Source organism: Schistocerca nitens, chromosome 2 (genome assembly GCF_023898315.1).
Source record: "Schistocerca nitens isolate TAMUIC-IGC-003100 chromosome 2, iqSchNite1.1, whole genome shotgun sequence".
NCBI classification, from domain to species: Eukaryota; Metazoa; Arthropoda; class Insecta; order Orthoptera; family Acrididae; genus Schistocerca; species Schistocerca nitens.
The window spans coordinates 509,425,505-509,453,008 of NC_064615.1; the positions used below are offsets into that span (position 1 = coordinate 509,425,505).

General features: G+C 38.3%; 1 protein-coding gene across 8 annotated transcripts in view; it reads right to left on the bottom strand.

The window, feature by feature from the left end:
* LOC126236486 (phosphatidylserine synthase) overlaps nucleotides 1-27,504 on the bottom strand; it is a 162,347-nt gene that overhangs the window by 89,444 nt on the left and 45,399 nt on the right. For all 8 annotated transcript variants that reach the window (XR_007544926.1, XR_007544924.1, XR_007544923.1 and 5 more), the window contains exons 2-3: nucleotides 23,274-23,532; nucleotides 7,616-7,774 (exon numbers count right to left, since the gene is read on the bottom strand). Coding sequence is in view for 4 of the 8 variants with exons in the window: in XM_049945831.1 (XP_049801788.1) it covers nucleotides 7,616-7,774; nucleotides 23,274-23,532 (418 nt within the window). In the remaining 4 variants the exon portion in view is untranslated. The remainder of the gene's footprint in view (nucleotides 1-7,615; nucleotides 7,775-23,273; nucleotides 23,533-27,504) is intronic.

The following is a 27,504-nucleotide window of genomic DNA, read 5'->3' on the forward strand; positions in this document are numbered from 1 at the left end:
TTTTCTACAAAGTATGAGGGAACTTCAAACAGTAAGTTACAAATTATCACGGCAGGCCAAGTAATTTTCACTGAATACTGTATTACTCTTCAGTGTAACACAGCTACAAGGCACTTCTTTTCAACACAGTCACCAGTCTCTGTAAACAATGGTTGGAACATTCTGTCAGTCATTAAATTCCCCAAATTAGAAACCCCCTTGTCATAAAGCCATTTGAGAACAGCTGTGTGAATGTTCCCATCATTGGAAATCCCTCCCCCCCTCCCAGAGATATTCTTCCTTCACTGCCTGGACATTGTCCTCTATGGTAGATGTTGATAGCCTTCCTAATTAGAACCATCCATGTTTATGTGACCTTGGTCACACTTTAACATTGGTATGTTTCCAGCTGGCACACCATTCGATTCCCATACTATGATGCACCTGTTCTCTGGACTGCAGAAGAATTGTGCCTTCGGGAAACCTGGAACATGTAGTCTCTTTTGACAATGTGCTCACAATGGTGTTAGCATGTGACAACATGTGTAACTTAGTTTCTTAAGTCCTTATGTAAAAAACTCAGGTTTACATTCAACTTCTATCACCAACACTAATTACAATAAAGGTATCATCAATCACAGAGCCTGTAGTCAGTAAACTGTACAAAATCTCAAAAATAAATAAAAATCAGCAGGCTTAGAGAACATACCAATCTGTGTGCTGAAATGATGCACACAGGGCACACAAGCTCTTGTCACAAACATAATTAATGAGTCATTTGCATCAGGATACTCTGCAGAGTATTCAAAACAGGGAAGAGTTGTGACTCTCCTAAAGAAAAGCAATGCTGATGAAACAGGAAACTACAATCCCATTCACCTGTTGTCATACTTCTCTAAAATAATAAAATAATCATGAAAGATAGATTAATAAATTACTAGAACAAATATAATCTTCTACGTGAATCACAGATTGTGTTCTGAAGTGGTAGAAGTGCTGCTAAGAAAGTAAATGAAACACCGAACGAAATTTACAATTGGTAAATTTACAATAAAGAGCTCATTGTAAAGATCTGTTTAAAGTATTTGGGGATTTTAACTACACCATTTGAATACACTCACCAATCAGTTTTGCACATGAAAAATAATATTGATTATTACTGAACAAACAGCTCTGTCCATCACCAAAATACAGACTTAACTTACATCTACTAAGAACAAATTAAACTCATGAAATCAAACATATTACTAAAACAAACTTACTTAAAATGACAGTTAAAAAGTACCTGTTAAATTAAATGCCTTACTATAGTGAAGAATTAGTCAGAATACACAGTGCGAGTTTGGTAACAAAAAGTAACACAATTATATAACAACAACAACAATTATAATAATAAATCACTGTCATCCCATGTGACACTTTTGCATTTTTCTGTAAAAATATTACACCCAAAGCTCTTCGATATGGTGTTTCAGATAAGTGGTTCACCTCATATTTCTGAAAGTGCTTAAGATATTGTAACTTTGTTTTTGCCTACATGAATCGTGAGAAAGTCCTCACTAACACTGTCTTTTTATAGTTACATTAATTACAGATACTGATTTCAGCTGGATCCATAATAATTATTGCTGTTGATAATGCAGTGTTGGCCACTATTCAGTCAGCCACACTTTCAAATACGTGCACCACCAGTATGCCATCGCATTTCCCATAGCTGTCATTGCAGCACGAGGTTGCTGCCACAAACGATTATGCAGCTGCCACTGATATGCAAGCATCCCCACTCCGGAGCTCCAGCAGCAGGTGTACTTAAGTTCGAACATTCACGCATGGAGCCCATTTTGCGTGTTTGCCAGTTGACTAACATTTACAAATTTTCACAGTGGCCTGGGCTCAAAATCTTCTGAATAGACATTGCATTGAAGAGTGACAGATTTATGAATCTTTTGTATCTGTTAGTATAGTGGAACCTCCCACAGCAGGCACAATTCATTCCAGAATCTTACTCGCAGTGTGAAACAATTGTTAATAGAAACAATCTATTCCACATAAATTAATGTAAAACGCAGAAAAGTAGTAAAAATTTTATCTTACTCATGTCATTTATTCAAAGAGAACTATACCTACATTATTATGTACCTTATTACTCACAATACATAACTAATTGTTTTTTACTAGGAAACTATCCAATACTTCAACACTTGGTGAAAATGTGACACAGCATTATTGTCAAATAAATTTGTAGCATTCATAGCCACTGCTTTACAGGGGTGGTGATTTTCAATGTATGACGCAACCAATTCCAATGTTTCCAGCATTTCTCTTATTGCGCCAGAAGACAGCTGCTTTGCTGTTATTGCCACAGCCTTCGACTCCTCCGAAGAACTCCTCTCCACAACTTCTTGCTGTGAAACACATTGCAACTGCATAATTTCTTCAGTGGTCATTTATTAGCTGTGATCTTCCACAAGCTTATTGATATTTTTATCCACTTCTAGTCCCATGCTCTTGAGCAGAAATACAATCTTTTTGACTACAGGCTCCACAGGTACTAACTCAAATGCCTTCAAGTCACATTCGACAATGCACTTTGGCCAAAGCTTTTTCCAAGCAGAAGTGATATTTGTCTTGGTAACCCCTTTCCATGTCATTTCAACCATCTTAATTCAGGCAACAATGTTGAAGTGATAGTTCCAAAAGTCTCAGAGTGAGATTGGTAGCTTCAGTCAACTTAAAGCAATGCTCGTAGAGTGCTTAGCGTAGAGCTTCATAAAGTTAGGACTAACATGCTGGTCCATCACATTTAAACCGCTCTTCTGGACTTTATACTTCCTGAAAGTTCATGGAGTTTCTGAATGGTGAACAAGCAGTGGTTTAATTTTCAAATTGTCACTTGCATTGGCACATAATAGCAGTGTGATATGGTCTTTCACTGGCTTGTGGCCAGGCAATGCATTCTCCTCTGCTGTTATAAAGGCACGCTTGGGCATTTTTTTTCCTAGAATAGACGCATCTCATCACAATTAAAAACGTGTTGCAGCAGATAACCCTCAGAATCTGTGAGCATCTTGAAGTTGCTGATGAGGTTCACTGCTGCCTTTGTGTTGGAGCTGGTTGCTTTCCCATGCCTCACAATGCTATGGATGCCAGTTCTCTTAAACTTCTTGAATCACCCACGGCTTCCCTTAAACATTTCTTCGGCCGCTGATGATCCTGGCGTCTTGTTAACAAGGTCGGTGAAAATCATTCTAGCCTTCTCACAATTGATGTTCTCGGTAATACGGTCAACTTGCAATTGCTTTTCATTTAGCCATTCAAGGAGCAGCCTTTCATCATCAAGAATACGAAATCATTGTTTAGACATTCTTGTCATTCCATTTGAAGCCTCTATCTCCTTAATCTTATCGAATAATGAAAAATCCAGGATGGACTGAAACAATATTGTGAAAAGGAAAGTTGCTACTCACCATATAGTGGAGATGCTGAGTCGCAGATGGGCACAACAGAAAGACTGTCACAAATATAGCTTTCCACCAGTAAGGCCTTCGTCAAAATTAGATGACAAATACACAGAAACACACTCACAAACTCTGCTATATGGTGAGTAGCAACTTTCCTTTACTTAATCTTATCCTTGTTCTTGAGGATAGTGCATATAGTTGATGTAAACCAACTGTATGTGCATGCTAAATCAGCAACGGTCACACAATGTTCGCGTTTTTCAGTTATTTTATGTTTCATTTCTAACATCATTTTCTTTCTCTTATGGCCATCTTCTTGTGGCTTTATCTTCAGGGAAATTTCTACGAAGGTTATTAAACCTTGCACACAGAAAAACATGGTGTGGACCCAAGTTTAGAAAAATGTGTGATCACAAGCAGCACTAAGATGCTAGCAGAAAGAGTGCTAAACCGAGAATGGAGTAGGCACTAAAGACATTGTTCATATGCCGCTGCCGGCAATGAATGTTTAACATTTCCCCGGCTGCACACGAATGGCTGGTGAAATCACACTAAATCATTGTCACTCATTATGCAAAACATTCCTCGTTAAGTTATTTATTTTGCTCATTATGCAAATTGTGCATTTTGGGAGGTGCTTGTTAAGTGAGGTTCCACTGTATTTCTACAGTCAAATCTACTGTTAATAACTGACACTGCAAGTACAGCAACAAAGTTATGTATTACTTTTGCTATTTTATATTTGTATCAGCTAAAGAGCAACTTAGTGTGAAAAGGAATATATAGCAAGCAACATAGCTCTAGAAGAGAGAAATTCAACAGCATTTCATTCTTCAAAATCCAATCACTAGTTTTGGAGTAAGTCAATATTTAGAACTTACAATTTATTTGTTTTGAGCATGAATGTGACTGCTGTATTAGGCAGAAGTTATGGATTTCAAATCCAAATAATGAAATACATCACTTTGGATGAGGAAACAGTTTCACGATATCACAATACCACAGAGCACAGGGGAAATTAAACTTTAATTCAGACAGTGTCATTTAAGTGTGTTGGGTACTGATTAGTTTGAAAAAAGTCTTTCACAAACCAGGAAAACTAGATATGCTTCTTATTTACAGAACATGCAGAGGAGCATGAAGAGAACATTTGACTTGTATACACAAACTAACCCTGATAGAAGGTGTCTAAGAAGAATGACACTCTAGCGAATGTGCAATAAATTGTTATTGGAAGAACATTGGAATACTGTGCAGAGTGTAAGAGCAAATTTGCAACAAACAAATCGAATGAAATAGAAATTCTGGAAGCTGTTGCTCATAACCCATATATTAACAACAGTGATATTGTGAGTGCCTCTGGAATAAGTTGGCCCAGCATTATTTGCATTTTGTGCGCGAACGACCTCCATCCATAACATGTCTCACTTCACCTGTAGGGTTGCTGAAGACGTGTGGAATTCTGTCTCACTTCTGATGTGACATTAAGACAACCAATTTTTTCTTCAAAGAATTCTCTTCATCAATGAAGCCACCTGTACAAAGTATGGAAAACTGAATCTAAGAAGTGTGGATTATTGGGCAGCAGAGAATCAGTACTGGCTGAGGCAGGCTGAATGTCAGAGACAGTTGAGTGTGACAGTTTGGTGCAATAGTGTTTGAGTCTAAGTGATTGGTTGTTACTTCATTGAAGAAATACGAACAGGTAAAAGAAACGCACAATATCTTACTGAAGTACTACCAGCGCTCGTAGAGAAAGTACCACTTGAAATTACATAGGTGTACATGGAACCAGCACAATGGAGGCTTGGCTCACAACTGCTTGTGGCTGGGAAAGTGCTCACCCAGCTCTTTCATGGTCACTGAATAGGATGTGATGATGTTATCAATTGGCCTGCACTTTCACCTTATTTGACACCACAGAAACTTTCTCATCCAGGTGAACACAAAGATGAAGCCCACACATAAGTTACAGCAACCCAAGAGTATGCAAAACTTTGGATTGTTGTGGCATGTGCAACAATATTCAAGGAATTCACTAGTCTATCAAGAAGTCCTTCCACCAGCAATTCAAGCATGTACTGCAGTAGAAGCTGGACGTTTTTAAAGCTTGATGACATAAATGAATTTTTAAACAAGCATTTACGACAATATTCTTCTGCTATTTCAGTTTTGTTAGTTTTGCTGAGGTAATTTTGCAATATAAGTGAGTATCCTGACAAACTCATGATCCGAGGTTATTATTTAACAATCTTTATACCTTGTTTTCCTGTTTTACAAACCCAGGCAATTCCTGATGTTCACCTTTCTTTCAATGCTTTGGCAGAATGCAGGACAGGACTGATATGACAGTTAACTGGAGAATCATCCTTAGATGCCATGTCCTTTGTCTTCCAATTGGTATGGCAGTCCAATGACGTGTAGCTAAGTTTTCTTAGTATAAGTATTAATTCTATCCACTATTCCACTTTAGTAGGTAGACTCTCTTACCTCTATCAAGCTGGAGCCCCAATTAACCTGATGTGACTGTCTCATACAATAACATGTGTTGCATAAGACAATAACTGATTACAAAACAGGCCTAAATCCTAAGTTTTAAATATTGTAATTTCTGAAAAGCTACTAATCAGATTTTGAAGACTGACACATTGTATAATTAAATCTCTTTTAGATGTACAATACTAATGGCAGAAATTATAATAGTTCCATTTGAAAAAGCAAAGTTGACTCTGATATCTTTGTAATTAATACAGCTATGTAAAGAGACTATACATAATTTCCTGGAGACTTTTTCATAATTCACTTGGGTGAAAAGAGAATTAAAATTTCTTAAACAGTTCTGGAGATATCCAAGGTTAACAGTTTAGCTGAGTCACTCTGTACAATACTAACACTTTATCCTCTTTCTGGGCTCAACATCTCATTTACTGTGAGAGGTCCAGGATGGCATAGCAACAATAAGGAAAAGACAGATTACTCGCCACATGGAAGAGACACAGGCACAATGAAAAAGAATGCTCAAAATGTTTCAGCTTTTGGGCAAACTCCTTCTTCAGAAGTGGAAAAACACACACACAATCACACAGGAACAACGAATATACAAATTCCATTGTCTCCAGGAGCTAGGGATCTCAGTGCCTGGAGACAGTGGGCATGTGTGTGGGAGTTTTTCATGTGTAAATGTCTGAGTCCGCTTCTGAAGGAGGACTATTTCTAGTATTCTTTTTCACTGTGCCTGTCTGTGACTCAGTGCCACCTCTAGGCAGTGCGTAGCAACCTATTCTTTTCATATTGTCGATATAGAGGGATATGGAGTCAAAATTTTCAGGCTTGCAAATCGGGAAGTTGCTGTACACAGAATGGAAATCAAACATTGCACCCTGGTCTTTATCTTAGCCGACAATGTGTATGTATTACATTATGAAATAATGTGTGTACAGTGTGTGCAGTCACTGGTATCAGATACAAGAAAGACAAAGCACTAGCTTTTTACATCACTAAATAACTTCTTTTCAAAACAGTATTTTACATTACACAGAAATAAGTGAGGTTGCAATGTTTTAAACACACTGGCCTTGTATGGATGGAGGTTCCAATCTCTATCTGGTCATTCTGATTTACATCCTGCATGGTCTACCCTAAATCACTTGAGGCGAATGCTAGGAAGATTCTTATCATAAGCCCATAGCCAACTGCACAGCCCAGCCTAATCAAATTGCACTTTTAAGGATCTAAATATTTATTACATTTTTTCCTTGTTCTCAAACTGTAATACCAAATGTTCAACATCCTTGGATAAGTGATCCACAGACAAAACTGAAATACGACAGCCATTTCAAGCATCAAAATAAAAAGCAGTGTTTCTTTGCCTATTGAATTCAATCTGTTTGTTCTCACAGGACTTTGTCGTCTTCAGCAAGCATTTCTCTCTGACTATTTCATAAACAAATACAATTCATAATGAATGATTATCAACAATAACCTTAAATTTACTTTACTTTTTGAATAAAGTACTACCATCTAGGAATCAAGCACGTTATACTTTCTCTTCAAACTGGGAATGAAAATTTAATTTACAGCAAGAAAGCAGAGATAACTGAAACAGAATTCCAATTAGATAAAGAAAGTTAAAAGGAAGTCTACAGTAACTGGAATAAATAGATGAACAAAATTACCTCAGTAAATTCCCACATAACACTAATAGCCCACAAAATGCCAAGGTGTCTAACAAGAATAGCCTTGAACATCCATCCGAAATAATGACCCACTGCAAAAACATCAATGTGACTCCATATTCTCTCAACTGTTACATCCGTGCAATTAACACCATATTCCTGAAAATTAAAATATCAGAAATGGTATTCAAGAAATTTACAGTATAAAATAAGTCAAAATATAAAAACTGACGAAATGTAAGCATAAACATATAAAATCAATCATTTACAGGTATGCTTGCATACTTGATTTTGTTCTAATCAAGTATAACCTCCAAAGAATAAAATTACACCTCTTCAAACATTTATGAAATGCTAACAAGATTTGTAGTTCCATAAAATTGTAATTAGTACTTCTAAAATAACTTTTACGACATCCAACTGGAATTACATCTTATTCAGAAAACGGTAAAAGTAATTATAAGAGGCCATCAAAAAGTTTCCATTTCAGAGTTTTGCTGCAACTCAGATGCAGGTATAGAAGCACCAACATGCAGACACCAATGGTCCCTTAAAAAAGACCTTGGAGGGTCGATTATTCCTGCTGGACAAGGATGTGCAGCAGGCAGTTATTGACTTCTTAATGCAACAGGACAGTGGGCTAATGGTGATTTCGTCTAATAGACTTACTGATTCTGAACAGTCAGGCCTTCGAACGAAAACTTTTTGATCGCTCCTTTAAGCTTGAAGTTGGATAACGATTGACAAAAGAAATACTTTTTTTATATCAACAAAAATAATCAATTTTTGTAAATATAATGTAATTGGATAGATAAAAAAAGTCTACTCACCAAGTGGCAGCTTTCACCTCTCTTCCTTGTCCTTCAACCCTTCTGCCAGAAGAAGGAGCCACTGGATCCAACAGCTTACATAATTTCAATACCTTTATAAGCATGTTCATCTGTCACCGCTGATTTTTTTTATCTATCCAATTATTAAATAATTTTTTGTGTGATATAATTACAAATTAACAATTTTCAGATGTTTCTTTCCTTTACTTCTACAGTGAACCCTTGCTTCTTGCCAAATTTCATGATTATAGGTTAACTGGAAGTATCCTATAGGTTTTAATGAGTGAGTTTGCAAGTATCAAAATATGCGACATAAATGACCGTATCTTTTGATTGGATTGACTATTAGAGACAACTTCCATTAATTGGGACTTTAATTTGTAGACATGAAATATTTTATAACAATTTCTGTAGCGAAGTTGTTATAGTAATTTTTAAATAATGTATATTTTACTAACAATGAAACAGTTCCTTGTTTATTGCCTGCAGTCATCAGAAAAATAAGAAGCATCTATTGGATGATGAAAACACCAGGCACAACTGGGCAAACTTAATGCCTCGGGCACTTCAAAGCAATTACTAGATTTATTTAGACAAAATTACGATGGCTATGGCCCTTTTTCTGTACGTTATGCTGCATACCAAGCATACTTGATCTAATCCATAAAACATGGTGATGAAAACTGACAAAACATCAACGTCTCACATTCAACAATACCTATCCAATGATAAACCTGAAACGAGAAATACTTATTGAAAATTATACTGTCTGACAATTTCCTAAAAAATGCTTTGGACTGTAGAAAAATTTCTTTATAGAGTGTGTGAATCCCACTATCAGCTCTGAGTGAAATCCAAATTGTATTAATAGTCTTCTCGTCCTCCTCCTGTTGACAGAGGTGGTATTATGTCCAGGCCATGAGTCCAACAAAATCAATGAACTATTTTCTGCGACTGGTAAGAAGATGTATTAGGTGTAATACTGACTCCTCTTCTTTCCCATTTTTCCAGATTCTGCTATGTTGATTACAAGATGTTTGCAATTATACAGTCTCTACTTAAATTTCTGGTCCGAATTTCCCCTGAGATTCGAATTAATGTCTCAGAAATTAACTACTAAATAAAATATATGTAAGTCTTCAGGAAAATAAGAGTATTTCAACTGTATACCACATTCTTCACTTTTCACCTTTGCAAATATGAAAACATTAACTCGGTTCCACATTACTGTGAAACTCTGGAACACACACAAAGACAGAGGCTATTAGCAAGTGTATACAAAGAAAACATAAGGAAAATTAATTTAGTTTGATCTCCAAGTGAATAGCAACCTAACAACTGTGTCAGAGAAACTATCAACGGAAACTGAACTTCGCTGTACAAAGTACGTTTGCATTGTGCCGTTTTATCCGTTTACCAAAGAGCCACCAACCAGAGCCATGCACACGCTCAGTTGCACGTGCGGTGTCTGCTGCAGCTACAGCAAGGGTACACAATTCTACAGCCACTACGTGAGCTACAAATTTGGCAATTTTCAACATTTTATAAAAAACACCTCTCTTTTAGTGTGTCTTGGCAACTAAAATTTTGCCAATGTTTCTTTTGATGTATTCTTCAACTATAAAAAATTTCAGGGCACATTTCAAGATGTCAATTGGACCAATCACTTGGACTGCCAAGCGCTGTAGAGGGTGGTAGTAAAAAGCTACACATCACAAAAAAAAAATCACTCTTGAGATACAAAGTGCCACCAGCAGACCAGCTAGCACAATAACTGCATGTACAGAATTAAAAAGATTGTGGTACAATGGTCAAGCAGCTGCTAAAAGCCAAACAGCTCTGTAGTCAAAACTAAGCAACACTCGAGGTGGTGTAAGGAGTGAAGCCCTGGATAATAAATGACTGGAAGTAAGTGACTTGGAGAAAATCTTATGGCAATCCAATGGGAAAGTTTCGGATTTGACACTGCCTAGCATCACATGTAGTGGCAAAAGTGAAATACCGAGAAGGTAGTGTTACTTAAAGGGGCAATCAGGAAAAAAGTAAGTAAGTGTTTATATCACAAAAGGATAGACTGCAACTCACCATACAGAGGAAACACCGAGTTGCAACCAGGCACAACAACAAGACTGCTACACCTTTAAGCTATTGGCCAAAAGGCCTTCTAAAGTAGAACCCTCCCCCCACAACACACACACACACACACACACACACACAAAATCACTGGCTGTTGAGGCCAGACTGCATACAGATTGCTCATCACCACAGATGCAATATTGCCATGGATGGCTAAGCTGTACTACGGACTTCTTGGTATGGAATGGGTGGCTGCTGTCTAAGTGGAAGTACTGCTGGTGGTTGGTAGGTTTGATATGGACTGAGGTATCGATGTGGTTGTCTTTGAAGTGGGGGTCGATATCGAGGAAGGTAGCTTGTTGGTTTGAGGAGGAACAGGCGAAGTGAATGGGGGAGAAAGTGTCCTCACCCCTAGTCCAGATCACAAAGGTGTCATCAATGAATTTGTATCCCATTAAAGGCAGGGCTACCTATGAAAGCAGTCGTGTGATCTACAAACTATGCTGCAACCACTGCGCTGCTTCTTCATGGGCTTAACAACCAACAAACTGTCTGCTCACATGATTGGCCACCGATACACTGTGGCCAACATACATCTGCACCACTCACCTGCTGAACATGTTGCCAGAAACTACGTGCTTCACGTCAGTGCCTACCAACACCACCTTTTCTTAACTGTGCCGGTGGGAACTCCCCCTGTGATATCTCCCACATTCCCATAAACGCCTGGCCTCAACTTATTAAGTTCCTGTCCTTCACCCACCTGTGCCCTTCTCTGCTCCCACTCCAGCACTACACACTCGTCTATTCCAATGCAACCACTAGCCATTTTCCTCTCCTCTAGTTCTCTCCACCCCCACTCCTCCTCCTCCCTTCCCCCATAAAATCTCCCAACTGCATCTAGCGGCACTACACATCACCACTATGACCCTGCATGCACCCACAAAGAGTACTAAATCTTCCCCACACCTACTCAACTATCCCTCTACCACCCCGCACGTGCCACCTCTTACCCCCATGAACCTCCAATTACTTCTCCTGTCAGGTGCAGTTGCTGTGTGCAGTCCCATCTCAGTGGCCTTGTGTGTGCAAGTTTTGAAGGGGTGTGTGTGTGTGTGTGTGTGTGTGTGTGTGTGTGTGTTTCTACTTTATAAGAAGACATTTTGGCCAAAAGCTTAAATGTATAGCAGTCTATTTATTTTGTCTATCTGCAACTCAACATCTCCTCCATGTGGTGTGTAGTAATCCATCCTTTTCATAAAATTATCATTATTCCATCCAGTATTTTTTATTGTTTGTTTAAGTAAAGTGTTTATTATTTCAAAAGTAACCCCATATCTATCAATACTTTTATCCCATTGTGAGACAAGACAGTCACTGCCTCCATGGAAAAATAGTTGCAGCTGCCTACAGAACCATCACAACAGCCATCCACACCTCTTCATTTGAAGCAAATTGACAGCCATGATCATCATCTTCGTGGCTCTAAAAATATGTAACTTGTATGGGAGAGATCTGGACTGTATGAAATGTAAGAGCTTCGCAGAAAAACTTCTATTGCCTCACCGAAACAACCTTGGCAACATGTAGGTCTGCCCGTACGTTTTGAGTTGCTGCAGAAGTTTCGCTAGGAAGCCCTTACGCATCCTCCCGATCCCTCTCCGCGCAATTTCCACATTGTTAGACCCTGAAGAAAGATATTTGTGGCCACCAACATGCTTCGTAGAAATAGCTGCACACACAAGTACAATCATGGGTCTGCAGGCAACCGCAAACATTTTTCCATGAAGGCACTGACTGCCTTGTCTCTCATTGGCATAATGTAAGGCGATTACTTTTCAAATAATAAACAGTTTACGTCCATTTTTTACATCTGTCTTATATACATTTGACTGTCCTTTATAGTATGGGGGTGTTTTTTGTAACGAGGGTGTCGTCCCCTTATTCTGCTTTAAAAAAACCAAAGGCAGAAGGATATGAACAAATTTTAAACAAAATGTGTACTGTGCACAGTAGAAGAACAGTTTGGAGATGACAAGTTTTTATATTAGCATGACAATGCACCCTATCATCAAGCAGCATGGTCCTGAAATGGATTAGCCTGCCCAGAGTCCCAACCTGGACCAAACAGAAAAATCTTTGGGATGAGTTAGAATGAAGACTTTGATACAGGTGGTAGTGCCCAACAACACTACCTTTGGTGGTTTCAGCTCTCAAGGAAGAATAAGCTGCCATTCCTCCAGAGAGATTCGGACATCTCATTGAAAATGTCTCCACCATAGTTCAAGATGTCATAAAGGTGAAGGGTGGAAACATCCCATATTTAATGTTCACTAATAGATGTCCTATACTTTTGATTAGATGGTGCAAGTATTCTTGTAGTTTTAGAAAGAGAAATTCTAGTCTCTGTAAATAGGATGCAATTTCTTGACTGCCTCTGAATGCCTCACCTTCATGTTCTTTTGTAGGTCTTTTTTTGGTATTTTTTCACATGAAATTCTGTTGTCAGTGAAGTTCATCACATCGCTGACAAGTAATTGGGTGACGGAAATGTGGACTGAACAGTGCATTAAAAATATGCCAAAATACATACGCTGATACAGGAGCAATTTTCTAAAATTTGTGAAGATCATGCATAGTGGAAATATTCAGGTGCAACGCAAGGTACTTCCAAAATATATATTTATGACAATGAAGTGTCTCGTGCGTAAGAACTTTTATTTTTTTTTTTTTAAATTACCAACACGAACTTCTTGTTGATGACATGACTTATTATGGGGTACATGTTTACCTTGTTTTTCAACAGGATGGACAATTTTTCATTTTAATTTCAACAACAACTCTTCAGCACTCTGACATTTCTGTTTCCTCACTCACTCGCATTCTTTCTTTATTTGGGCAATATAAAAAATTATTTCTGTCTCTGTAGTAATGTATTTTTATTAATGTATGATTGGTTTCAAAGTGTTAATCATCATCAGATCTGAGATGAGAGATTAAACAGTGGGTGCTCAAAAAAAAAAAAGAAAAAGAGGAATATTTAGCATTTAAAACACAATTTAACAACTGACATTGCAAGAACACACATCTTGTTACTTACATAAACTGCTTGGCTTAGAATCACACGTCAATGTGAACTGCAGTATCTTAAGCAACAGATTAAGGGGTACAAGAGTTTCTGAGACATGAAGAAAGCTCAAAGAGATACCACTTGACAGCACTTACACTCTCTCATTTACAAAATGAATACCAAATATAAGACAAGTGTAAGCATTTATATGTGTAGTACATATTCCTAGAGTTAGAAGTTGTGAACACTTTAAAATCTTATCTCTATGGGCCATTCTTTTCCAGGTTTAAAGAATGAAAATGTAAGATTTTTAGGCTCGATGAATACATACTATGATACAGAAATATAAAAGTACTGGTCATCATTATGAGTGTATAAAATACTGCAACCATTACACAAGGAACATCCTAACTGCAATACAATGTGATACCAAAACTCAGGGGGGCCACACCATCTTCTGGAGATAAGAGGCATTGCCTGCACCATGATAAGCTATCACATCAGATGACCACAGGTTGGGATTGTAGGTACTAAACTATAACCAAGTCATACTTATTCAAAATACAACCTTTCAAAAACCACGAAATAGGGTAAACAGGTCGTAGCATAAGTAGGTAAACACATGCTAATAGCAGTTCATAGTTCACATAAGTAGAAGCAGAACACAGACCTACCATACAGATTTACAATGTACTTCACAAAAGCACAAGAAGCAATACAGACTGAAGATGAATACAAAGAAAATGACTATAAGAACAAGTCCATCTGTTTTGCAAGGTAAGTAATGTACAAAACAAGTGAAAAGATTATGTATAACCACAATGTTATGAAGAAAGGCGAGAAACTGTAAAATAGGTGCCCTTAAGCAGCTACCACATGTTTGCACTGATTATAGTAACCTCATGTGAGAAACTTTTAATCACTTCACAAGTCTTCAAAGAGTTAGAAAAAAAGCATTTATATTGAACTCTTATTCTGAATGGTTGTGACAAAAGTTTCCTGCATTTAAAAATTTCTAATTCCTCCATTATAGTAAACATTTGTGTGCAGCATGCAAAACCTCAAAGCATTTCTGCATTACAGAATGTGTGTGATTAGATCCTCTCAGGCGTATACCAAAACTGACCTTATTATGTACCTACATGTGTTCACAAAATCTGACATCGAAAGTATAGCCTGTTCACACTATATAGATGTTGTTGCAGTCTTCACACACAATACACTACACACATGTCTTACCAAATTTATTATTGTGCTCACCAATTTTGTGTCTAATCTTAGTGCCCACAGAGTTGTTAGTACAGAAGTTTATCTTGATATTTGCTCTCTGAAGCAAGCATTTAATCTTTTGTGAAACATTACTGAAATATGTTATGCTGACATTGGGCAACATTTCCACCACCATGATTAGCACTTTTCCATGCAGTTTTATCTTTTTCTTTCCTCTTAATTTTCCAAATCATGTGATTGTCTATGTCATGTGAATACACATTTCCAACTGTCATGTGTTCCAAGATTTTGGTTTCTGTAATTACTTTGCTTGCATCTACAGGGAGCTGCATTAGGTACCACTCCACGTAACTGAAAAAAATTCTTTTATGAGAGTGGGTGGCATGAATATAATTGGTCTTGATGTGAGTTGGTTGAAAATTCTTGTCATTGTTCGAAAATTGTCCTGGATCCCATTGAACAGCATTAGAATGTTGTCTACATAGCGTCACTAGCAGATGAGCCTACATTGTGTTGGGGAAATTTTTTTGAGGCACGTATATTCCAAAGAGTTAAGAAATTATCTGCTAAGAATCCTGTCAAGCTGTTGCCCATAGTCAAGACATACTGCTGGTGGTACACATTCCCATTAAACATAAAATAACCATAAGACAATGGGAGATGTGAAAGTTCAACTAAATCTACTGCCTCTGTCATTATAATATTTTTATGTTATAACAGTTTATAGTTAATGATGCCTACGATTTCAAGGACAAGAACATTAGTACACAGATATTTAGTTTCTAAAGATGCCAGGAAAGTGCCATCTGGAATTTGTATATTCTTAATTTGGTTAGTGAGGTGCAAGCTGCTTTTATCCTATAAGTTTTTTTGAACGCAGCTCCTTTACTCTATTATGCAGTTCGGAGTTGAAATAATAATTGAGGTAAGAGAGATTGTTAAGAGCAAGTCTAATGGATTTTTAGGTCTTGTGCATTTTAATCTGTGAGCTGCTGCTTGGGATGGAATAATTTGTCTTGTAACAGGTTTTCTTTCCGTATTTACACTGACACACCAAAGAAACTAGTATAGGCATATGCATTCAAGTACAGAGATATGTAAACAGGAAGAATACGGCACTGCGGTCAGCAACACCTACATAAGACGACAAGTGTCTGGTGCAGTTGTTATATCGGTTACTGCTGCTACAATGGCAGGTTATAAAGATTTAAGTGAGTTTGAACGTGGTGTTATAGTCGGCGCAGGAGCGATGGGACACAGCATCTTCGAGGTACTGATGAAGTGGGGATTTACCCGTAAGATAATTTCACGAGTGTTCTGTGAATATCAGGAATCCGGTAAAACATCAAATCTCTGACATTGCTGTGCCCAGAAAAAGATCCTGCAAGAACGGGACAAACAAAGACTGAAGGGAATCATTCAACGTGACAAAAGTACAACCCTTCTGCAAATTGCTGCAGATTTCAACGCTGGGCCATCAACAAGTGTCAAGATGTGAACCATTCAACAAAACATCATCGATATGGCCTTTTGGAGCTGAAAGCCCACTCGTGTACCCTCGATGACTGCACGACACAAAACTTTACGCCTCGCCTGAATCCGTCAACACCAACATTGGACTTTTGATGACTGGAAACATGCTGCCTGGTCGTTTCAAATTGTATTGAGTGGACGGATGTGTACAGGTATGGAGACAACCTCATGAATCCATGGACCTGCATGTCATCAGGGGGCTGTTCAAGCTGGTGGAGGTTCTGTAATGGTGTGGAGCATGTGCAGTTGGAGTGATATGGGACTCCTTATATGTATAGATATGACTCTGAGAGGCGATACGTTAGCATCCTGTCTAATCACCTGCATCAATTCATGTCCACTGTGCATTCTGACAGACTTGGGCAATTCCAGCAGGACAATGCGACACTCCAAACAAACAGAATTGCTACAAAATGGCTCAAGGAACACACTTCTGAGTTTCAACACTTCTGCTGGCCACCAAACTCCCCCAACATGAACATCACTGATCATATCTGGGATGTTTTGCAACATGCTGTTCAAAAGAGATCTCCACCCCATCATACTCTTATGGATTTATGGACAGCCCTGCAGGATTCATGGTGTCATTTCCCTCCAGCAATACTTCCGACATTATTCGATTCCGTGCCACATCATGTTGTGGCACTTCTGCATGCTCACAGGGGCTCTGTACAATATTAGGCAGGTGCACCAGTTTCTTTGGCTCTTCTGTGTATTACACGGGAAGACTGTTTTATTGATGGTTTCCCAATAGCACATTATAAAATTTTCATGGGATCTTTATTGATCCCTACTTCTTTGCTGCCTTCAAAAAACTCAAGATTACTACTAATGTAGTCTCTATTATACAAAATTAAGAAGTCATTCCTTTGACATCCTTCAGAACAATTGCCTTCTCATTTGAAAGTCCTCTACGATCTGAAACTCCACATTTGCAGTGGAATGTAACTGCATAGCTATGGTCTGACAGCTTAGTTAGTTCATTCTTGATTTTTTTCCGTTTTGGAGATTCGATGTGTGTCATCACAGTTTTAACATTTTGTTTCTGCTCTTTCCCAACATTACATTTCATCCCTGCTAATGACACTGTCCAGAAAACAAGGTTAAATTTCCATGCATTTGAGGCATTCAGTCATGAGTGTCACCTGGTGATTCTTCTGATCACTGGTCAAAAGTATGCGAATCAGCTTGGCACACACCTTCCTCATGTGCAATTTATTGGTCAACAGTTCAAGTACATTTGTGTTGGAAATGCTGAGAGTTTCTGTAATCATCTGGATACTCAACTGACAGTCAGATTTTAACACATCGTGCACACAGTCTAAATTGTCATTGGTTGTGTTAGTTGACAGCCATCCAGTGTAGGTTTCATTGAACACCTCTTCTTGGCTTTCCTCAAATGCTTTGAACAATTGTGAAACTTTAAAAATACAATACAGCACTGTCCCCGTAAGCTTGCACAATCAATTGGTGGGTCTCTGCAAGAGATTTATTTAGTTTTAAATGACACTTTATTGCAGAATGTTGTTTGGGTGCCAGTTACATCGCATTTCGTGAAACAGGGTCTAAATGGGGTGGGCGGAGACAGCAATCCTGACACCTCAACTCCTCGCTCTGCGTCCACTTTAAGTATCAGCACAAAAAAATTGCATTATTTTCTGGACACACTTCATATTTTACATTTTGGTTACCTTTATTTCATAGTCTTTGAATGGATGCATTACAAATGAAGTCTGGCTTATTGGTATTTTTGTGTATTCCAGCCCAACCCAAGGCCTTCCAATGTAGTGGCTTGTGCTGTTGGGAGTGCATCCACTTCTGAGAAAATGGTGTTACCTCCTAGTTTTTGTACTGAAATTATATTGGATGTGCCTTGTGTGATGACTGTACTATTTTGTACGACCATAGTGATACCCAGCACCTTTATATCTCTGTTATCATAGCATGTATTCATCAAGCCTGAAAATTTTGTCTCTTCAGTCTTTGTACCTGAAAGTAATACACTGCACAGAGGCATGATCTCACAGTTCTCATGATTTATAACTCTACAAATGTGTACTACAAAATATAGATATAAATGCTAAGACTTTCGCTTATATTTAGCATTAATTTTCTGAATGCAAGAACATACATGACGTCGAGTGGCATCTCTGAGCCGTCATGTCGGGTGACTCTTGCAGCCCTAACTCTGTTGCTTATGACACTGTTTCAACAGAGTTGCCACTTCAAGCCAAGCATTTTATGTAAATAATATTATGTACACATATATTCTCATAATGTTAGACATTAAATGTGTTTCATATGTTAAAATATTCTTCATGGTAAATGATGACAGCCAAAACAGTTGCAGGATAAAGATTTATTAAAATTCTTGACCAAGATTTCGGTATATATAAATATACCTTCATCAGAAGTAAAATATCTAAAATTACATCCTGCAACGGAGATTAATAAAACAATTGTGCCAAAGGCGTCGTCAGTAGTTAAGACATCATCTCCATTTATACAACATGATTATGGACACAGGGTCAATGCAAACACAGTTTAGCATCAGTACTTCGCCTATGAACTGACATGTTTCAGCCATGTTTAAAATCTTAAAATATTCTTTGTTGTTCTCACATTCTAGATCTGATGATGGTGCACAGGGTATTGAAATGTGTCACATGTCATTACAAAATTACTTTGTGACCAAGGTTGAAGTAAATTTTTATGTTAGTAAGAGTACTGTTTCACTCTTTTTCTTTCTTTTTTTAAAGATTAATTACTTTTCCTGTAATGAACTGCTCCTCTCCGATGGTGTATGATCCCTGACTACAAATGCCTTTCTCACTCAAAGCTTTTTACAGTATTTTTTGCAGATTTTGGACTCTGCCTCTCTTGAGTTTTGCCACCTCTTTGGTGGAACATTCAACCAGCATTCTGTTGCACAGCATCTACCATTTTTCACTGAGAGTTATTCACTTGTGGTACTACTGTTCTAGTACTTCTTCACAATAACAGCACTCCAAAATACCACACCCCCCCTAAAAGGTTCTTAATACAACTGATTTATCACAGCTTATAAAAAAAATAACATACCGATCTCAAAAACCTTAATTTTGTCCCCTATGGCTCAAAGCTATCCATATATTCCCTAGATTCTCGTACACTAGGGGAACGTGACGATGGGAACTTATTGATGCAAAATGCGTAAACACACAAAGTGAGTAACATGTTCAACTGTGTCGCTGAATGTTAACAATAATTACACATAACATATAAAACTGACAACCTCAGACCCAATATAACTGATAACAGCAAAATGACATTTCCCAACAGTGAACGGAGTTTTGTAATCAATAATCCACTAATCAATAGTCTAACCAATGGACCAACACCTGAAGAGCAGCAAAAGATACTTATGTATTACATGTGGAACCACAAAAACTTTTATATCTTCATGTATATACAGGGCTATTACAAATGATTGAAGCGATTTCATAAATTCACTGTAGCTCCATTCATTGACATATGGTCACACCACACTACAGATACATAAAAAAACTCAAAGTTTTGTTCGGCTGAAGCCGCACTTCAGGTTTCTGCCGCCAGAGCGCTCAAGAGCGCAGTGAGACAAAATGGCGACAGGAGCCGAGAAAGCGTATGTCGTGCTTGAAATGCACTCACATCAGTCAGTCATAACAGTGCAACGACACTTCAGGACGAAGTTCAACAAAGATCCACCAACTGCTAACTCCATTCGGCGATGGTATGCGCAGTTTAAAGCTTTTGGATGCCTCTGTAAGGGGAAATCAACGGGTTGGCCTGCAGTGAGCGAAGAAACGGTTGAACGCGTGCGGGTAAGTTTCACGCGTAGCTCGCGGAAGTCGAAGAATAAAGCAAGCAGGGAGCTAAACGTACCACAGCCGACGGTTTGGAAAATCTTACGGAAAAGGCTAAAGCAGATGCCTTACCGTTTACAATTGCTACGAGCCCTGACACCCGATGACAAAGTCAAACGCTTTGAATTTTCGGCGCGGTTGCAACAGCTCATGGAAGAGGATGCGTTCAGTGCGAAACTTGTTTTCAGTAATGAAGCAACATTTTTTCTTAATGGTGAAGTGAACAGACACAATGTGCGAATCTGGGCGGTAGAGAATCCTCACGCATTCGTGCAGCAAATTCGCAATTCACCAAAAGTTAACGTGTTTTGTGCAATCTCACGGTTTAAAGTTTATGGCCACTTTTTCTTCTGCGAAAAAAATGTTACAGGACACGTGTATCTGGACATGCTGGAAAATTGGCTCATGCCACAACTGGAGACTGACAGCGCCGACTTCATCTTTCAACAGGATGGTGCTCCACCGCACTTCCATCATGATGTTCGGCATTTCTTAAACAGGAGATTGGAAAACCGATGGATCGGTCGTGGTGGAGATCATGATCAGAAATTCATGTCATGGCCTCCACGCTCTCCCGACTTAATACCATGTGATTTCTTTCTGTGGGATTATGTGAAAGATTCAGTGTTTAAACCTCCTCTACCAAGAAACGTACCAGAACTGCGAGCTCGCATCAACGATGCTTTCGAACTCATTGATGGGGACATGCTGCGCCGAGTGTGGGAGGAACTTGATTATCGGCTTGATGTCTGCCGAATCACTAAAGGGGCACATATCGAACATTTGTGAATGCCTAAAAAAACTTTTGAGCTCATGAAAAATATCTCAAATAAAATATCTCAAATAATAAAGTTATTGTAGAGCTGTGAAATCGCTTCAATCATTTGTAATAACCCTGTATTTATGGCTCCTACCCATGTGACTGTCCCTGCTGCAAGACCTGCCTATGCACCCTCCTACCACCACCTATTCCGGCCCTATAATTAGCAAAACATACACTATTAAAGGGAGATCCAACTGTGAAATGACACACATTATATACCAGCTGTTACACAAAAACTGTTCGACCTTTAATACAGCATGACTACCACCCAGTTATTAGGCAGAGGGTGTATACAGGCAACACACAATATCCTGCTGCAGAGCATACTGTACAACATGACAGTCAAAACATCTGTGCCTGTTTCACCAGACACACCATCTGGATTCTTCCTCCAGCAACTAGTTTCTCAAAACTCAGCAGGTGGGAACTAGCACTACAACATGTCCTTGTTCTCATCACCCACCTCGCCTTAATTTACTTAATTCCTTCCATCTCAGCATTTCTTTGCAGTAAATACTCCTTTCTTCACTCCATTTTAGTTCTCTGCATCTTTCATTTTCTGACCTGTCTATTTTTCTCCCCCTCCCACCTCTGTTACATACTATGCACTTAGCTTTTCACTCTTATTAACTCATGGACGATGTTTTAGTAGTAATCTCTGTCTTGCATATTATCCTGTCTTGCACCTTTTAAGTTCTCAGGTTTTCTAATCTAACCCAGGGCAGTCCCCAACAATCAGTCTTTCCATTTCATCCCGTCAGGTAAGTCTCCCCTGACCCAGGGTTCTGGGTGACTTTTCTGAACTGCACCCCTCTCCCTAAACATCTCCAGCCCTTTTCCTTCACCCTTCTTCCCCTTCAATTCTTCTGCCAGAAGAAGGAGCCACTGGCTCTGAAAGCTCATAAAATTTAAACCCTTTTGTGTGTGTGTTCCCATGCCGCCGCTTAGTGAGTAAATTTTTTATCCATCCAGTTGCATTATATTATCAATAATTGATTATTTTTGTTGTATATATTTATAGATCTTTCAAAATCACTGTAGTCACTACATCAACAATATGTAAAAGAAAAGAAAACCCAATCTAAGTTATTCCATAATATACCATTAGTTGACTATTCAAATGCAAAAAGAGATATTTAATTATCAATAACATTCAAAATAGCACAGCAGACAACCACATTTTCGGCACTTTTACAATTGCTGAAGTCAAAATTCAATAGCCTTTTGCAATTTTTGTGTACATCAGACCTGCTCCAGTTTTGCCAACTAGCAAACACAAGTTCCTCTGCTGTATAAAATATTGACCTTATTAGCAAGTAGGGTGGAATATGTGCATGACCTAGTTGTAATTATGGACATGACAGAGCAATTTAAAGAATGTTATGCATGGGCCTTACTCCAAAGGGTCTACTTCACTTTTACTGCCAACCAAATATGAACTTACGTTAATCTCTCCCACAGATATTATTTGTCGCTTTCCTCAAGTGTTCCTTATGACAATATTGCCTCTCTTTCTGTTCTTTGATGTAGAGTTCTAAACAGTTATCCTTTCCACTACTTCGAGCAAGTTCCTCTTATCCTATATTCTCCTTCACTCCATATCATTTCACTTCAGAAATTAGTATAACACCCAACTCTTAAAATTTAAAAATTCCACTCACCTATTAGTTAATAAGACTTCATAAGGTTTCACTTAGGATTATTATTTACTGTAAAGCATAGCTGTTAGAATAATATGTACAAAACTTCTTGTGCAAGTAGGTAAAAAGGTAATTACACAGCAAAAATTTATGCTTTTTCTTCTGAAACTTCTGTTTTTTCCCCCTCTTTCAATTTATGGTTGATATTCCAAGTATTTGATCTCTTGATCAGCTTTCTGTAGTTCATCGTCACCAGAAATCTCCCTACCTTGTCAGCAATTTTCTCTTTCTTGCATTTGTCACTTCTTCAACTTTAAGATAGTCAAAGTTCTTATTTATAACAATTAAGTGCATTTAATTTTATTATTTGTTTATTGTCACACATAAAGCTATTATAAATATTAATTTTTCCTTCATTTAAATCCCTATGACATTATAGTTTCTTGAATCACATCCATTTTCTACTGCTTACTGACTATTTCAGTACTTTAGCTAACCAAGTGTGGGAGCTGCAAAATATCTGATTAATCCAAATCATAAAGAAAGAAAGAAAAACAAAATATTGATCTTACCTTGTCCATGTCTATGTGAAAATCTTTTAAGGAAGGGTCAATCCATAAAATTATTGATTTTACAGTCTTGTAACTCTGAAATAATATAAACAGTAGAGCAAGGAGATAGAGCACACTCATTCCAAATACCATCCGCCACACAGCTGGATGAGGTCTTGTAAATGGTCCATTTGGGAAGGCCAAAACAGAAATTATCAGGAAAAAGAATATAACACACAAGATCCCTGCTCTTATGTTATTCTGCATGTCTTGTTCATCTCTGAAAAAGAAAATTAGATGTAATAGCACCTGTTCACTCAGTATAATACAAATCTGCACTTTCAAAAAAATGACAATCATCACACCAAACTTTTTCAAAGTTACTTACAGTGTTCAGAATGTAGTATTACGTTAATCACAAAAAGAAGGTACTGCCTTACACGATAAGCAGATAAGACAAGTAAATTTGTTTCTTTAATAAACAACACACAAAAAATGTTACCTAAGCATTAATAATTACACAACACAGCAATAAATGTTCTCGTTAATATGAGAGTGGTTTGATAAGTCTGGTAAATTTCCATGAAATAATGGAACATTTTTATTGTGCCTTCATGGTTGGTAAGTTCAATTATGCCAAGGATTGTACACGGAATTTCAACAACATATAATGTACATTTTATTTCGACAGATGCCTGAATTGGTCAGTGTGTTGTCTGCGATTGAAAATGGAGAAACCGAGTTTCTTGCTGTTATTATACATTTTCATCTTAAGGGCTGAACTGCGGCACAAATCAAAACAGAATTCAATGAAGTTTACACAGACTCTGGACAATCACTGAAGATCATTTACTTTTGGATTAATGAATTTAAATGTGATTGGACAAGCACCAAAGATGAAGGACACTCCGGCCATCCAACTGATGTCACCATAAAGGAAACCACTGCCAAAATTGATGATATATGTGGTAATGCAAGATAGCCGAATAAAAATTCTTGAGATTGCTGAGACTGTAGGCACTGCAACTGAGCAAGTGCATAATATCCTGCACAGAGAATAGTGTATAAAAAAGGAAGGTGAATGCCAGAATTGCTCACAGTCAATCAAAACCACATCCAGTACAACATTCCAACACAATGTCTGACATGTTTAACCACAGTCTAGAAGATTTTTTGTGACCACTGATGAAACATGGAGCCACCATAGCACACCAGTCAAAAAGGTAGTGAAAACAATGGACAAAGGCTGATTAAAATGCACCAAAGAAGTGAAAGACCATTTTGTCAGCTGGTAGGTAATGTCCACTGCTTTTTTTTTTGGGGGGGGGGGGGGGATTCCCAGGGAATAATCCTCATAGATTACTTGGGAGGAAAAAAGGCAGAACCATAACTGGATCCTATCATGCTTCATTGTTGGACCATTTGAAACTCATGTTGGCTGTAAAAAGACTAAGATTGGCACACAAAAATTTGCTCTTTCACCAAGACAATACAATATCCAACACATCAGTCATAAAAATTCACCACACTTAGCCCCAAGTGACTTCTTCTTGTTCCCTGATGTGAAACTTCGGCTTGCTGAGAAGAAATGTTGATCAAAGGAGAAAGTGACAGTTGCATTTAACGAATATTTTACAGAGCCTGATAGAACCTTTTTTCCAGGAGGATGTAAAAGCTGGAGGATTGCTGGACCCTCAAAGAAGACTTCATCGAGAATTAATGTGATTTATTTATAAACCAAACATTTTTTTCTCTTCCTTTTTTATGACTTATCAAACCACCCTCATACAACTATATGGGCCACACAAAGCTTTAATTATCACCTTGCAAAAATTAAGTTACAAAATTAAGTTTCTGGCTGTTTGCAGCTACATGTCTGCAGTCATGGTACACATTGAAATCATCAAGCTGCAGTGCTGTAGTATGCTGCTAGGAGCCAAACAAAATGCCACAGTCCATCTGCACTTTCACAAGGGGCTGCACCAGTTTGTTTGGCTGCTCTAGCAGCATACTACAGCATTTCAGTGTGGGGATGTTTGTACCATGACTGCAGACATGTACCTTCAAACAACCAAAAAATTAATTATGTAACTATTTTTTCGAGTTGAGAATTAAAACTTTATGAATACACTGATGCCAGGTGCATGGTGTTTTTGAACTACATACAAGACTTGCACAATACAGTCTTATCTATGCATACTAATGTGTCAGCATTATTTGAGCTCATACAACAAGTTTCAAATAAAATCATGTGATCCCTTACAAATGTGCTGTAACTAAGAGTGGGAATATATATATATATATATATATATATATATATGTGTGTGTGTGTGTGTGTGTGTGTGTGTGTGTGTGTGTGTGCGTGTAAATATGTTTACACATGCTGTCCTTAAAGAGTATGTGACAACTACTGAAAACAGTATGTAATTCTTTTCTTTGTCACAGTTTTGTAAAGAAAGAGTGAGAGAAAAAAATAAATAAATAAAAAAAATGGAGCTGCATTACAGCATGTTATGTCACCCTGTAACAAGCCCTTGTGCACTTTAACAGGGCCAGTGGTAATGAAAAATTAATTCCAAGAATTTGAAGAAGAGCACCCACGTCTCAAAATGCGTCGTGCAATGTAATAAAATCACGATCAATGACCGAAGGCAGTTTGTTTTCTTACCATTTTTATGAAAGGAAAAACAGTCATGATGACAACATTGTTAACAATGGATAAAAGTAAATCCCGAGAATGCTTATGCTGAAACTTCCTGGCAGATTAAAACTGTGTGCCGGACCGAGACTTGGGACCTTTGCCTTTCGCGGGCAAGTGCTCTACCATCTGAGCTACCCAAGCACAGCTCACACCCTGTCCTTACAATTTTATTTCCGCCATGATAGAGCACTTGCCCACAAAAGGCAAAGGTCCCGAGTTCAAGACTCGGTACGGCACACAGTTTTAATCTGCCACGAAGTTTAATATCAGCGCACACTCCACTGCAGAGTGAAAATCTCATTCTGGAAACATCACCCAGGCTGTGGCTAAGCCATGTCTCCGCAATATCCTTTCTTCGAGGAGTGCTAGTTCTGTAAGGTTCACATGAGAGCTTCTGTGAAGTTTGGGAAGTAGGAGATGAGGTACTGGCGGAAGTAAAGCTGTGAGGACGGGGCTGAGTCGTGCTTGGGTAGCTCAGATGGTAGAGCACTTGCCTGCGAAAGGGAAAGGTCCCGAGTTCGAGTCTCGGTCCGGCACAAAGTTTTAAGCTGCCAGAAAGTTTCATATCAGCGCACACTCTGCTGCAGGGTGAAAATCTCATTCTGGATATGTCTATACTGATACATTTGTTGTTAGGTAAAAGGATCTGTTTACCTGGAAGAATAGGTAAGTATAGGATTTTGGGACGAGGTTGGCAATACTCTTGAAAGACTACATGCTATGAAAAGCGCACTGAGGTGCCACTATTGTAAACAACTGACATGGAATATGGACCACCAATGAATATTGTATGCTGTAAATTTAAGATGTAATGGGTATACTATCCCCATATCAAAACACAAGAGGGATGATGGAGGTTTTCTTTATAAAGAAATCTTGTCACATACGGGGCTTCAACACAAGTAAATGGGCAGCAGTATATCTCAGGTAACAAAAATGTATTTCCACAAAATGCTTCAATTTTAATGCAACTGAACCTCCACTCATTGAAAAAGTGTTGTGCTCTCCAGCCTGACTCAGAGGTCAATATCACATACACTTAAAAATACTAGTAGTTCAATTGTCAGTTCTTCTCTCTGTCCACATAGGCCATGGAAGGCCTAACGGTACTGACTGCCTGCCATGCCATGTCATCCTCAGCCACTAGGATTCTCTAGATGCGGATATGGAGGGGGCATGTGGTCGGCACACCACTCTCCTGGCCATTGTCAGTTTTCATGACCAGAAACGCTACTTCTCAGTCATGTAGCTCCTCAATTGAGCTCACAAGGGCTGAATCAATCCGTTTGCCAGCAGCACTCGGCAGACCCCCAACAATCACCCATCCAAGTACTAGCCCAGCCCAACAGTGCTTAATTTCGGTTATCTGATGGGAACCAGTATTACCACTACAACAAGGCTGTTGGCTCAATTGTCAGTTGGTCTTAGGATTTTTTCCCTGTCATTTAACACTTCTTTCATGTCTGGCAATGATTTGTAGATGTGAAATGACATTTCACCACAATTTAATATTGTAGAATCAGCAAAAAGATCTCCAGTGGTTGAAGTGGA